At 40.0% G+C, this 13,514-nt stretch overlaps 5 protein-coding genes across 5 annotated transcripts; 2 read left to right on the forward strand and 3 right to left on the reverse strand.

Moving 5' to 3' along the window:
* Positions 1 to 820: 820 nt before the first annotated feature.
* Positions 821 to 2,879, forward strand: PHALS_07600 (acyl-synthetase; the record flags this gene model as incomplete). The annotated part of the gene is made up of 2 exons (XM_024721095.1): positions 821 to 1,472; positions 1,531 to 2,879. The coding sequence occupies 2 exons, from the start codon at positions 821 to 823 to the stop codon at positions 2,877 to 2,879; spliced, it is 2,001 nt and encodes a 666-aa protein (XP_024586229.1).
* A 57-nt stretch (positions 2,880 to 2,936) lies between these two features.
* On the reverse strand, positions 2,937 to 4,255 carry PHALS_07601 (Pleckstrin homology-like domain; the record flags this gene model as incomplete). The annotated part of the gene is made up of 4 exons (XM_024721096.1): positions 2,937 to 2,993; positions 3,055 to 3,915; positions 3,973 to 4,036; positions 4,092 to 4,255. The coding sequence occupies 4 exons, from the start codon at positions 4,253 to 4,255 to the stop codon at positions 2,937 to 2,939; spliced, it is 1,146 nt and encodes a 381-aa protein (XP_024586230.1).
* Positions 4,256 to 4,371: 116 nt separating this feature from the next.
* PHALS_07602 (hypothetical protein F442_07384) lies at positions 4,372 to 5,225 on the reverse strand (the record flags this gene model as incomplete). Its single annotated transcript, XM_024721097.1, has 2 exons — positions 4,372 to 5,059; positions 5,125 to 5,225. 2 exons carry the CDS (start codon positions 5,223 to 5,225, stop codon positions 4,372 to 4,374), a joined length of 789 nt encoding a protein of 262 aa, XP_024586231.1.
* A 47-nt stretch (positions 5,226 to 5,272) lies between these two features.
* Positions 5,273 to 5,877, reverse strand: PHALS_07603 (hypothetical protein PPTG_20345; the record flags this gene model as incomplete). Its single annotated transcript, XM_024721098.1, has 5 exons — positions 5,273 to 5,285; positions 5,366 to 5,562; positions 5,643 to 5,685; positions 5,749 to 5,782; positions 5,850 to 5,877. The coding sequence occupies 5 exons, from the start codon at positions 5,875 to 5,877 to the stop codon at positions 5,273 to 5,275; spliced, it is 315 nt and encodes a 104-aa protein (XP_024586232.1).
* Positions 5,878 to 9,759: 3,882 nt separating this feature from the next.
* On the forward strand, positions 9,760 to 10,011 carry PHALS_07604 (uncharacterized protein; the record flags this gene model as incomplete). Its single annotated transcript, XM_024721099.1, has 2 exons — positions 9,760 to 9,916; positions 9,980 to 10,011. The coding sequence occupies 2 exons, from the start codon at positions 9,760 to 9,762 to the stop codon at positions 10,009 to 10,011; spliced, it is 189 nt and encodes a 62-aa protein (XP_024586233.1).
* Positions 10,012 to 13,514: the final 3,503 nt, after the last annotated feature.

The following is a 13,514-nucleotide window of genomic DNA, read 5'->3' on the forward strand; positions in this document are numbered from 1 at the left end:
GCATACCCATCACAGACAAACATTAGACGGAACGCGTTCATCACCTGTGAGATATGAAACCCATTTTCTGAATGACCACGATGCTAAAGCATAATACCCCCCACTCATTATTTTTATACGAAAGCACATACTTTGACACGCTTTATCTCATTTTTTATACGGTTTGGTTGACCCCCGTGCCTCCTTGTCATCCCCACGTGGCAGTTGTGGTCTTGATCGGAAAAGAGGTGGCGACAGTGATCTCCTTGATGATAACAGCCCGACTTAACTTCGTAGCAAAGTTGATGATCTATCTTGCAAGGAATAAGTGTCTTAGTTTGAGAGCGTGACGCAATGTTCAAACGTCAGTATTTGCTATATCAATATTAAGATACTAGGTGGATATGACACACTAATCGATCCGTAGTCGGCCGTTAGCTTACCTGCATATTCACTATGAGACTTGATTGCGCTCTCGCTGCACTGTACTTTCACAAATAGAAAGATGCGATTGAGCACGCTTTGCACAGACATCCATGCGTTGTATATATGAAGGACTTTTCGTGGAGGTTAACTAGAGTCGGCAAATGTTTTGAATAGCGCTCTTGTGTGTGGTAGCTGTAGCTCGTTGTAGTGGTAGCCTTGCCACCCAAGAATCAGACGACATTCAATCAACGAATAAAATCAAGTTACCATTCATTTTGCCATCTACCAATCGTACTTTTGATAGGATAGTTTCTCAATTGACGATTCTCTGACTTTATTTTACCAAAAATACTAGATAAATCCTACTATACATCATTTCCGGTTAAAAACTAAAGAACACACACTTCTCCTAGCGATGTCAGATCTAATTCCTAAGGATGCGTTCTCATCCGTCACTGATGCTTTAGCCATTGTCTCAGACGCTGTATGCAATGCATCTCTTGTATCTAATACACTCTCTGCTCTTCCTTTCAGTAATTCAACAAAATTCTTGGCTGTAGCTGGTGTCGCAGCGTTTGGATATTACGTTGATCAAAAGCTCTTGATCTCTTCGGATCTCTATCATTCGGGCATGCAAGCGTTAGCATTACTACAAGCCAAACGTTATGCATGGAATGGTCATTTAGTACCAGATTTGTTTGAGCAAAGTGTCGAGAAATGGCCACATAAACCTTGTATCCAGTTAGGACGACGTATACTAAGCTTTCAGGATGTTGACCATGCTGCTAATCGTGTAGCACATTGGAGTCAAAAGCAAGGGATTAAACGTGGCGAGACAGTTGCATTAATGATGGAGAATCGACCTGAATTTATTATTGTGTGGCTTGGTTTAGCCAAAGTTGGAATTGTGACAGCGTTATTGAATACGCACTTACAACCTGATGGACTTGTTCATTGTACTCGAATTGCTGATACAAAGTGGATGATTGTAGGTGAAGAATTAGTTGAGAAAGTAGCAGATGTGGTGAATCGAATGAAAGAGATGAAATTCTATATCTATGGAGACGGTAAGATGTCAAAGTATTGAGATAGTTCACTTTTTGAGAACTAACGTGGTTACTTTAGGATCTTTAACTTCACAAAAGGCTGCAACGTATTTTTCGCAAGCGTGTTCATTGGATGTCGAACTATTGAAAATGACTACAGAACGACCATGTACAAAAGTTCGACGCGAATTATTAACGTCGGATGTGGTTCTGCTCATTTATACAAGTGGTACAACAGGTTTCCCAAAAGCTGCTCGTGTGAATCATTTTAGTCTCATCTTGCGCTCTTTGGTATTTAAATACTCAATGCATTTGACAATCAATGATCGATTGTATTGTGCCTTACCATTGTATCATACATCTGGTGGAACTCTTGCGGTTGGACTTATGCTTTTTTCGGGTGCTACACTTTGTTTATCGCGACGATTTTCAACAACCAAGTTTTGGGACGAAGTTCGGGCATATAACTGTACAGTTATTCAATATATTGGTGAAATGTGTCGCTATTTAATGAATGCACCGATGAAACCAAATGATAAACAAAATCATGTACGTGCAGCTTTTGGAAATGGATTGCGTCCCGATATTTGGGCTCCATTTCAAGAACGATTTGGAATACCATCTGTCTATGAATTTTATGGCTCAACAGAAGGTCCAATGGGCTTATTAAATGCTTGTACGACGAAAGCAGATCAAGGTCATCTTGGTCAACGTGGTTATTTAACAAATCTCATTACGGGAGTTGCTATTGTCAAGTATGACGTTGATAAAGATGATTATATTCGATCAAAAAATGGATTTCTTCAGCAATGTGAAGTGAATGAACCAGGAGAACTTCTTGTGAAAGTAAACAAGAAAGATCCAGCACGAGGATTTCAAGGTTATTATAAAAATCCAAACGAATCAAATCAAAAGGTTTTAACCAATGTCTTTCGAAAAGGTGATATGTATTTTCGAACAGGTGATTTGTTTAAAGAAGATGAAAGACATTGTTGGCACTTTGTTGATCGTGTGGGTGATACATTTCGATGGAAAGGCGAGAATGTGGCAACAAATGAAGTCGCAGAGACAATCTCCAAGTTTCCTGGTATAGAGGAAATTTGTATTTATGGTGTTCAAGTACCAGGAACTGATGGTCGAGCGTGTATGGCTGCTATGGTCTTTGATGACAAATTGTTTAAGTGGATGGAATTTTCGAAATTTGTGAAGCAACAACTTCCATCGTATGCGATTCCACTTTTTCTACGTCAAGTCAAAACAATTTCTGTCACTGGTACAATGAAACAAGAAAAGGCAAAGCTACGGAAAGAAGGAATGGATCCATCAAAGATTTGTGATCGTCTTTGGGTCTATCATCGAGTTAAAGGAACTTATGAACCTCTTACAAGTGATATGTATCACAATGTAATTACCAATTCTCGTTTATAGGATGACAACTGTTTTCAGAAATTTGAAAGTTGGTTCTGTGCTTATCGAAATGTTCACTTAATTGTCCCAATCATCATGTACAAAATTTGCATCAGCGTGAACTCCAGCAATAGTCTATACGACAGAAATAGTGAGTACATTTAACAATCTCAAGCAATATGTTTCATATGCGTACAGAGTACGAATTCTTCGACTTTGTCGATACATTGTTGTCCTCTGCGTCCCAATCATCATCTACAAAATTATTGTCCGGTGCAATAGTCGAGATGAATGTTTTATCGTGATTAGAAGCAGTCGATGGAGATTGTTCACTTCCGTCAAGGTTTTGTATTGTCGATTGAAGAATTGGCTCAACTTGATTATCGTCATCATGAAGTAGACTCGTTGATGACGTAGCAGGTTCTCGTGGACTTTCATTCTCATTCTCATACAAATCTTCTTCTTCACTGTCAGACATAACATTTTTACACTGTTCAAAACTTCCTTCAGATGTCGATCCGGATTTGATCTGTGCGACAAGTAAACTGCGTGTACTGCTATTTGTCGAAGGTCGAGAACTATCGCAATGATCTTCATTACTGTCACTTTCATTAGCTTCACTTTCAAGCTTTGAAACGGATTCTTCATTTTGAAAATCTTCGTCTTCGCTTTCATCATGTGAAGATTCAAATGAAGAACATGATTGCCGCTTTTCTTCTTTTGACTCCATTGATCTCAAGTTTCTAGTTTCATTGTCGTCGCTATCTTGAGGACTAGAATCTTGATAATGAACTTCCTTTTCTTTTCTATTGCTATCATATATCGATGGTTTGAAATGTATTTTTTCATCAGCATTTGAATCACATTCATCATTCGTTTGTTCTTGATCTTTTTGATATTCTTTAACGTCTTTTGACGTATTCAACAAAGAATAAACTTCATTGTTTAATTGTGGATTGCAAAGCTTGTAAAGACTGTCCGACCAAAGTCGATGTTCAACCGAAGTCTCACCTTTAAGTCGAAGTGTACGAGACGAAGAAACAATTTCAATCATTTCCTATAAACTAGAAAAGTTAAAACAAAATCTTCAAACACTTCTACATCAACTTCAAACCTTTCGACAGTAAACACTTTGAATATCTTTAACATCCAGCCATCCACGAGGATCCTTTGCATTCCTTCAGTATCAAATGAAATCATCTCTTTTTCAAACTTAATTTAATAACGACGCACTTGTTAGTTGAGTAGGAAATCACGAGCTTTTTAGAATCGGAATCAGCATTAAAAGCCACTTTAAACCATCGACGACTTGTACTTTTACCAAAGAAACTTGGCTTGCTATTGATTTTAATCATATAACCTTCTAGCTTCGAGATATCAACACCATTTACCAACATATTCTACTTGATGCTCAATAAAATAATATTGAGTAGTTACAATTTTTTCATTGTTTTCTAAAAAAGCACAAACTGAAACTCCTACATTCGAAATATCCCATTTTTTGGTAAATTACTTAAAAAGCACAAGCCATTTGTGGTATTTGCACAGGTAGTCGATGCGTCATCACTTGGTGTGTAATAAAAGCAGCAAAATTTTGAATTCCACGCGATGATTGTGGCATCATAAAATGTGGAAATAGTGTAAAAACATGTGGCATATGGTTATTAATATCCAATTCCACTTGTACCCCATCGGCTCGTGCATTTTCAGCCAATTGTAACGATTGATGATGCAAAATATCAAATTCTGCTGCTTGTATAAATAAAGCAGGTAACCCTCTCAAATCCGTTTGTAACATCACTCCTTCGTACCAAAAAGCTCGTGGTGTTGTCCGAATACAAAAGTCACGAATGGCATCTAACATGGATTTTGAAATAAAACAATGATCTGATACTGACACATCTGCGGACATATCAGCGTATGGACAATTACAAAGTGCTGCCAATGGCATCTCTCGTTCAGCTTGTCGTAAACGTAATAATGTAGCAAGTACCAAGCCACCACCGGCACTATCACCTGCGAGAATAATATTCTTTGGTACCACTTGTTCGTCGTACACGAGGTAATTAAACATTGTCATGGCGTCATTTAAAGGAGCTGGGAAAGAATTTTCGGGTAATTTACGGTAATTTGCGAGTAAAATTTGTACCTTGATCCCTGTAGTACCTTGAAGTTGCTTTTGCACTTGATTTAACAACCGACTGGCAAATTCGACAAAAAAATGAGGACTGAACAAAGTGTAACCTCCACCATGAAAATAGAGTACCACGACACGTCGATTGTAACCTCTAGATTTGGTACGATCTTTCGAGCACAACCATAAATGTTCCAGTCCATTATATCGAAAGCTCGTGAGTTGATTTCCATGACGCCAACACGCTATTGCACCTAAGACTCGTCCAACAAGTTCAAAATTACGTCGAAATGCTATTGCATTGGCAATTTTAACAATATGACGACCATTACGTTGACCAACAGCAATTGCAATCGCTTGAAACCATTCGTACCATAATGTCCACTCTGGAAATTTTGGTTGAAATCCTCGTTTTATTGATTGAAGAACTGCTTTATTAGCTGCAGCAAAGACATGACCTGTTAAGATAAAGACTTCAGTGAATGAAAGACAAAAAGGACGAAGCAATTCATGGATTCCAAGCATAAGCACGAGTTTCACAAGAATCAAGACATGAGCTAATCTGAGCCACTGCAAGTGCATTGCATTGATCCAAAGTAAGAAAATCGCGAGAATCAAAAAGATTGGAAGTGTGTAGATTGCATTGTAACCTGATCCTTGGAGGGTACAAACGTGCTTGTAAACTTGTTGCATCTTTAATGAGGTACAGATTGCAAATCGGAAAGTGAAAATAATTGCATTTCTTTGATGGGTTACTTTGTCTTAGACTTTACTTTTTCACGACGTGGTACTAATTATTGACGTAATAAAACGCAAGCAAAGGTACTAGTTTCAATGACTGCAGTAATATATTGTACCACTTCCATTGTCGTTTACAATGATCATGCAAGTGGCTCGTTTTATTGTATGTGTGGGACTTGAGTCGTCATAAATGTTGTCCTAGCGTAATTCTTTTACAAGGACGACACCAGTAGAACGAGGATATGTGGAAGGTGACGCCTTTGATGGCTTTTGCTTCTAATGTTCGTTATTATAAGTACCACGACTTTGAATTTGGTAGAAAAAATGTTTAAGAAGTTGTGTTGAAATTTATACGATAGATTTACAAAGTTTAGGTGACATATCCACTTTGAGAATTAATTCAAGTTTTATACCGCTCCTCGTAAATTAAATAACTTTATTTTCTCTATTTTAGAAGGCGACATGGTAATATTAAGCGACAGCTTAATTTCTTAAATTTGTTCATGCATCACTAAACTTATAAATTTTAGCATGGTTTCAAGGTCGTGTGCTTCTTCTAAACAACTTAAAATTTAATGGAATTGCTTTATAAGGACTTTTCAGCGAATTTTATACTGTGAATTCTCACTTATGGCTGAAGTGGAGACCGATCATGGACGTAGGTGAGTTCTCGACCAGTTGATCATCTATATTGCTGACTCAATACTTGCTTTCGAGTCAAGGTGATGTCGAGAATTTCATAAAAGATGGATATCCTTTGATTGCTATCTTAGCACCACTAGCAATAAATTGTGGTCATCAGTTCATGGTAACCTATGAGAAATATTTTATTGTGCAATAAAAGTCAGAGTTACTTTCGACATCTCTTAGCGAGCCTAGCGGTATAGCTTTCATCAGCTATTTCCAGCGAAAAGTTTATTGTTACGTTGCTTCATTATTTCGGTGGTCTTAATCCTCATGCGATTGTTTGGTTTCCCTAAATCACTATTTCATGTAAATTGCTTCGAACTTGTCAAATACCTTGAGCCTTCTCTGTAAGTAACTTTTTCCCACCTTATAACTACTGCTAGAAGCCATGTTTACGAAGTATCGATATCGTGTCGGTTTGGAGCTTGATCAACTTCTAAAACGACAATCCAAAGCCCGACATGGCGTCAACAACATCTCCAGCACCACTGTCTTGACTGAACTCTCCTACTTTAATCAGAGGCCTGGCTCTTAATCCGAGAACTTGGTCTGTGCTAAATGATTTCGGTGTGAAATCATACATCCTGCTTTAACATTACATGTCACTCAATCACTGCGTTTAGTTTAGTGTATCCTCACTCCAATGTTTGAAGAATGATCAATTTTAGTCGTGCTACAACATAGAAGCTTCTGTTTGTAGTTTAAAGTGTATAAGAACATAAATCTTTTCAGCTTCTTTGTGCTATTAAAAAGACTAAGGTTTTCCAGTCAGTCGATTTGTCGCCACCATAAATTCCCTTTCATTCTGTCTGCCGTCTACCGTAGCCTACACAAAACTACTTTCTGCAATCAATCAAGACCATCGAGTTACCAAGTTTGAAACAAAAATTGCGCATACTAGAGTGCGATGCTGCGATGATTTTCAAAATTTCAGTTATTTATCGCTGCGTGAGATGGTCAATCCTGTTGTGCCAACATATTACACCTTTGACGATAGTATACCGAGGATGAGCTCCAAGTCTCGTCGATTGGCACAATGGTCCTAACGACTTGTTAAACAAGTATCGTGCACTACAGTTGAGCTGCTATTTTACGTCGTAGCAGGGTATACAGCGATTAGTTACAAAATGCTGTGCGACAGCAAATGTCACTTAAAAATTATTGTTTGGTACTATATGAAGCAGCGTGGCAAGTCTACCGCTGGTCACATGATTATTCTAATCCTCACCACATGGATTGGCAAGCCGACCAGCTTCAATAGAATGTTTACAATCCATGCTTTATAGTTTTTGATCGTTCTTTCAAACGACACGTCCAATAATATCGATATTCTGACATTTGAGGATCGTCTGAGCAAGATGACTCATCTAGGTACTGTTAGCAATACTGTAACAAGTGCGGATACATCTGTGCTGTTCTTCGTTAAAGTAATTTACCAACAGGACTTGCCAGTAGCCATTGTACTATTCTCCGCCGCTGATCTACCTACTGCTTTGAAGTGGCGCGGCGCTGGCGGTACGCAGTACGATGGAGAAACTCAGATAAAGAAAATCGAGCTCATCTCAACCTCGAATACACGCCGTGACTCTGTGAAGGGGTTAATGTGCCCCCAAATTGAGAGATCTCGTGAGCGACAGCCGCGGGAGGATCAACCTCCGCGGGCTTTGCTCGATTAGCTGGGCCAGTTGCATGTGGAGCGCTTGGTGGGTCTGCAGGTTGACCAGGACTGATAAAGTGAAATCAGTACTTTTGATCTTATGAGACGTGTGAGATTGAAGTTCCCCAACGGCGAGATTGCCCTGGTGAAGTGGACGCTCACAATCTGAAACACCCTAGACTGATATGATTTTGAAAAACTGGTAGATCTCTTGGCGTGACGCGCTTACCACTATCTGAATCAGCGAAGGGGCTAACTGTCCTCCGAGAACTTATGGGAGTTTGTGGCGTCAAATGGCATTTTTGTCTTACAACTCGACATACCCTCTATCTTTGTGGAAGCAGAGACAGCACACTCCAGCTCAGCGCGCTTCACACTGGCGAGTGACACCGGCCTTATATTAGCGGCGGATATTGACCGGTTGTTGATCAGGGGACAAGAGAAGTATTGCCAGCACAAAGTGAAGAAGACGGCAAGTGCTTGCCTCGACTTTGACATCTCGCTTTGCATTTCGCAAAGCTTAAGCATCAATTAGTATTCTCGTCTGATATCTGTTATAATTATTTTGGCCTGTAAAACAGCAACCGGCTTGACAACGCCTTATCTTTTCCGAAAACTAAGTTTTGAGCCATACGTAATTCGAGTTGTCGCCATATTGTTGTTTCAAGTAACAAGGCTCTGCCTTATAAGTGCTGCTGGGTTTACGTTGCTGGATCTTATAAATGTTGCGGTATGGCAAGTCTCTCCGAGAGAATATCTTTGCATCCAATAAGTTTTCCAGACATGTTAGCGAGGCTCTACAACAGTACTACATGTAATTGGATCACAGGCCTTGACAACGAAGATTTAATGGCTTTATCAAGTTTGTACTCTGCTATCAACAGCATGTCGTGAGTAAGCTCACAAAAAAAATCAGATGTGATTCGGGTACATCAGTGTGAGTCCTTCTCATATTAATTACGACCGTGAAAGAGTCTAAAGTGGTGAGGGCGTTAACAATTCGACTGCAGCCACTGCATGTCTAAATAGGTCAGCAGATCTAGATGAAAATATTTTCCTCCACATCCAGTTATGCGTTTATCGCCTGCCCTTACCATATGCATGCTGTTCTGTATATCTTCATGTTTAGCCAAGGCATCACGCACTTGTCAAATGATTTTAATGCTTTAAGATAACATGATTTATTCTGCTTCATAATATAGCCGAGTTAGTACTATAAAATCTGTATCATCGACAGCCCCTCCGCATCAAGACCGAAATTGCCTCGTAACAAAAAGGAAACGAGACAAACCGAATCATTTTTGAAAAGGGTGTGTGATCTGTAGAAGCAGACAATGCGCTACATAATGACTGAGTTTGTTATATTTTAAGCTGCGATACTAGGTTTGGTATATATTTTCTGCCATGCGATTGGCGCGATCAGTCTAACTAGTACTTTGGGGATGGTGAGCGGTGGACATATTTAATTCGGTGCTTAGCAGCGTGAACGAAACTCGTCGACCGTTTGCTGTAAGTACAAATCTTGTTCAGAACTAATAACCACAGGTAACTTTGCTGGAAGTGCAATTTTTCGCTCTGAACTAATGGCCACATGCAAGTCTGTTGTCAAACATCTTGGTCGAGGGAAATCTTGGCTGTATTTATCGGTATTTATAGCGCTGATAACAGGGACGTGAACCAAGATGTCTAAGCGATCCACAAATGCAACAGTGCATGTGTTACTGAGCGCATTATCTGGTAAGCAAAAACTAAATACTCAAGGTCTGGAAGCACTTGACTGGTGCCAACAGTTAAGTCAAGGGCGCAAGAAATACGACGAAGAATTTATTCGTGGACTAAGTTTGCACTTTTGCACATACTCGCTTATCTATTTGATATTTTAAGCTTATAATCAAAACATAGCGCTCACTGAGGCGAAGTATTTTCTGTCCTAAATGAACTTTGCCCACTTATAACAATATTTGCAAATAATGACTCTCTAGAGGACTATCATATACCTAATTTGATATTCAGAAGTTGAGATTTTCATCACGGGGTACATCCACACGTTATCTCGAACGGGTCTACGATGTTCTACCATAAGCTTTTAGTCAAAAAGTATATATATGCTTCAAGCCCATATAAACCGCTCTTTGTTACCTCAAAGTCTTCTTACAATTTAAAGCTTTTAGCGCAACACACGTAGTTTCCAACCTCTGCGGTTTACGTATCGCATGATTGATCTGTGACCTCATATGACAATCAGTAGTTTGAGCAAAGCAAACGTATCCACCATTCAAAAAGCGCCTGATAGGCTTACAGTTCACCCGATGATATTTTAACATAAGGATTAAGAATGTGGTCGCAATGCACAACGAAATCGATGTATGATCAGAACACATCAAGAATTCGCTACTAGCTATACAGGTGAAACCTGGAGCATACTTCACACCATAGCTGCATCATATAAGCTGCGCAGGTATTTTTAGCCGCTTTTAACTGGCATAATGATATATGATGTCAATTTGCGTCCGCTTGAGGTTGAGTGTAGCCTATAGCAGATCACTTAGCCTCACACACGATGTGATATAGATTTTAGATGTGAAAGGTCGCATATGAGAGAATTTACACCCGTGATAGCGGCATTGTCCATGCAAGAATTACCCGTGATGGCGGCATTGTCCATGATTCGTTTGGTGAGAGGCTTTTCCAGATAGGCATTCTACCTGGGCAGTCGATTCGCCATACTACTTCCATATTTTCTTATTAAGGTAGCAGTTTTAGCCAGTCTTCTATGAAGTGAATATTTGCGACTTTATCTTTGAGCTTTGTACCCAGAGAAGAATCCTAGGTTCTGTCATTGTCAAATTGATAGTATTGGCAATCAGCTTATTTAAGAGCATATATGAACACTGTTTGCTAGTGATCATTGATTAAAATTCGGAAAGCAATTGTATAGCGACTATCCCCAATCTTTCCACGGGTACTTTTTTCTTTTGCTGAAAATCATAAATCTGAAAATCCTATGGATGTTGGATCAGGTTGGGGACCTCATCGTAGCATTTACGATCACATGTTTTGTAAAACAAGAGACGCCCTTGTCCAGGTACCAATGTTACACTATTGACATTTTCTGTGCCAGAAAGGCTAGCAATGAGTGATATATTGCACATGCTTTCAATAAGCTACTGCGGTCACTGTATTGGCGCAAGCGAGAGAGGAAATGTATCGGAACAGCAAGGTTAAGCTTGGTTTCACAGCTCAACTGACTTGCTCAATGGGTACTATTGTGATCCAAGGCTATATCTCGTATAACGGCAAATGTCTTGAGTGCGACTGCTGATTATCCCAGCTGACTAACTCGCCGGTGATATTTAAACGTCATGTGATTCGGCTGTTCAGGCCGTTGCATTGTACAAACCAACAGACTTTGTTAAATTTAGATCTGTCCAGATTCGGTTAGGGTATGAGAATTGGATGTGGACGTTCATTCATCTGCAACAGAGGTGTTCACGTCCGAGTAAGAGCGGGTTCGTAAAGTAGCTCTAGCAAGCCCACAATGAACATTAAGAGTGTTCGCATTATTGAGAGCATAACTTAATTTCTCTCTCGAATGATCATGATCGGTCTTATGCCACGCGTTTGCAACTTTGTCATCAAGACCACAGACACTGCCCGTGTAGATAATTTAATGCATTTTTTATCACAACATACTCGTGCGTGTTTTGTCAGCCTGAGGCATCGGCATGTCGCTGTTTTGTGTTTTGGATCCCAGCCATAACGTTACGGCATCCTACGCATGACGTTAAATCTCATAGATACAAAGTCGCTGATTTTGCTTTGAAATGTAGCCGGGCTGATATCATCAAGTCGCTTTTTCGATACCACTACGACTCTATTCACTTTGTGGTTGGGCTAAAAGCTCCCGCAAGATAATCAAACCATTGCGTAAATGAAATAGCTTTTGTGTTGGCATTTCATACATTATGCAACGTAAATTCAATGAATGAGGACAACTCGCTCCAGCAAAGCGGTCTATACGCGCAAGTGCTCCAAGAGAAATATTTTACAACGTGGTTAATGCATTCTAGCTGACCATGTGGTTAGCGGTTGACTGCCCAATCTGACACCGAGAACCTTATAAAATATTTGTCATAACTTCGCTTTAAAGCGCGGACCGCGTCGGACACATTTAAATTGATGATATGATCGGCGCCTCCCCAGGCATCAACTGCACCAACTTTTTTTCATTCTTTGCATTCACTCCCTAGCAACAATATCTATGAGAGCTTTGTGTGATGTAGTCCCCCTAGCAAAAGAGTTAAGTGTGATGTAAAGATGACAGGCTAATGTCCTCTTGGGCTATTTCTTCATTCAGTAAATGAATCCACTGGCTTGTCACACACCTGTGAGATTTCAATTATATTAACGGCGCACAAAATTCTCTGCCTCAGCTGTACGGTAAAAAGGTGACAAGATGAACAGCCCTTATCAACATCATGGCCTGTTAAACTCGCAATTCAAAAATTCGTGTCGTCATGTTGGTTTGACCTGGGAACCGTGACACTAAGCTGCTCCAAAGGGTTCTGACAAGGTCATCAGCCTAAAACCCGCGACATACAGTCTACCTTTTCCTTTCCATCAAGTTTTTTCTGAGACCCCAGCGCGAAGCTGTCCTTGCTCGACATAACATGATGTATCCCGAGAGGCCGCGATCATACAGCTACGAACTCCTTATTCAGCTGAAAAGTACTCCCGATAATGCAGCTTATAGTCGTCTTTCCCTTTTGGCCATTATATATAGCTTCTGATATTATTGTTGTTGCTAATGGTGCAGACAACTTCATGTAATCAATCAAAGCTGTCATAGCATCGCTCCCAGGATAACAGATGAGTTTTAGCTGAGGTCAGTCAGACCACAATGAAATGGCACCGCATGCCTTCAGCTTTTACTTGACTTATGCTAACATTTGTCAGCCATCATATATCTAGTCTAAATCTGTATATCGCTGAATGCACAGCATACAAGAATAACGACGCGTTTAGAATATATCGGAATTGCCTACGGCGTCACATATCCGATTCTTTAATGTTAATCTGGACTCTGGAGCCAAACCTGAAGGGAAACTACCTTTATCTCAACTTCCAATTACTTAGTGTCTATAATTCTCATTCGTTTCTACTGGGTCATTCTTCACCTACAGAGCCTACACGTCTCCCCGCAAGTGATCTGCCGGTAGCGCCTGTGTGGAATTTAAATTTTAGTATCTTCTACTGATCTATGAAGACAAGACCCGGTGGCATGGGTCGAGTGGTCAATGCTTCTGGACCTTACGCTATGTGGTGCGGGTTCGAGCACCTCAGCGGACAAAATCGTAATCGTAACAGACATGCAAGAAGTGTCGGCTGCATGCTAAATATTACCGACAACAGCCAATAAGGACTTCGGGATGGCGAC

This window comes from Plasmopara halstedii (assembly GCF_900000015.1).
Source record: "Plasmopara halstedii genome assembly, contig: Scaffold_3120, whole genome shotgun sequence".
Classification (NCBI taxonomy): domain Eukaryota; phylum Oomycota; class Peronosporomycetes; order Peronosporales; family Peronosporaceae; genus Plasmopara; species Plasmopara halstedii.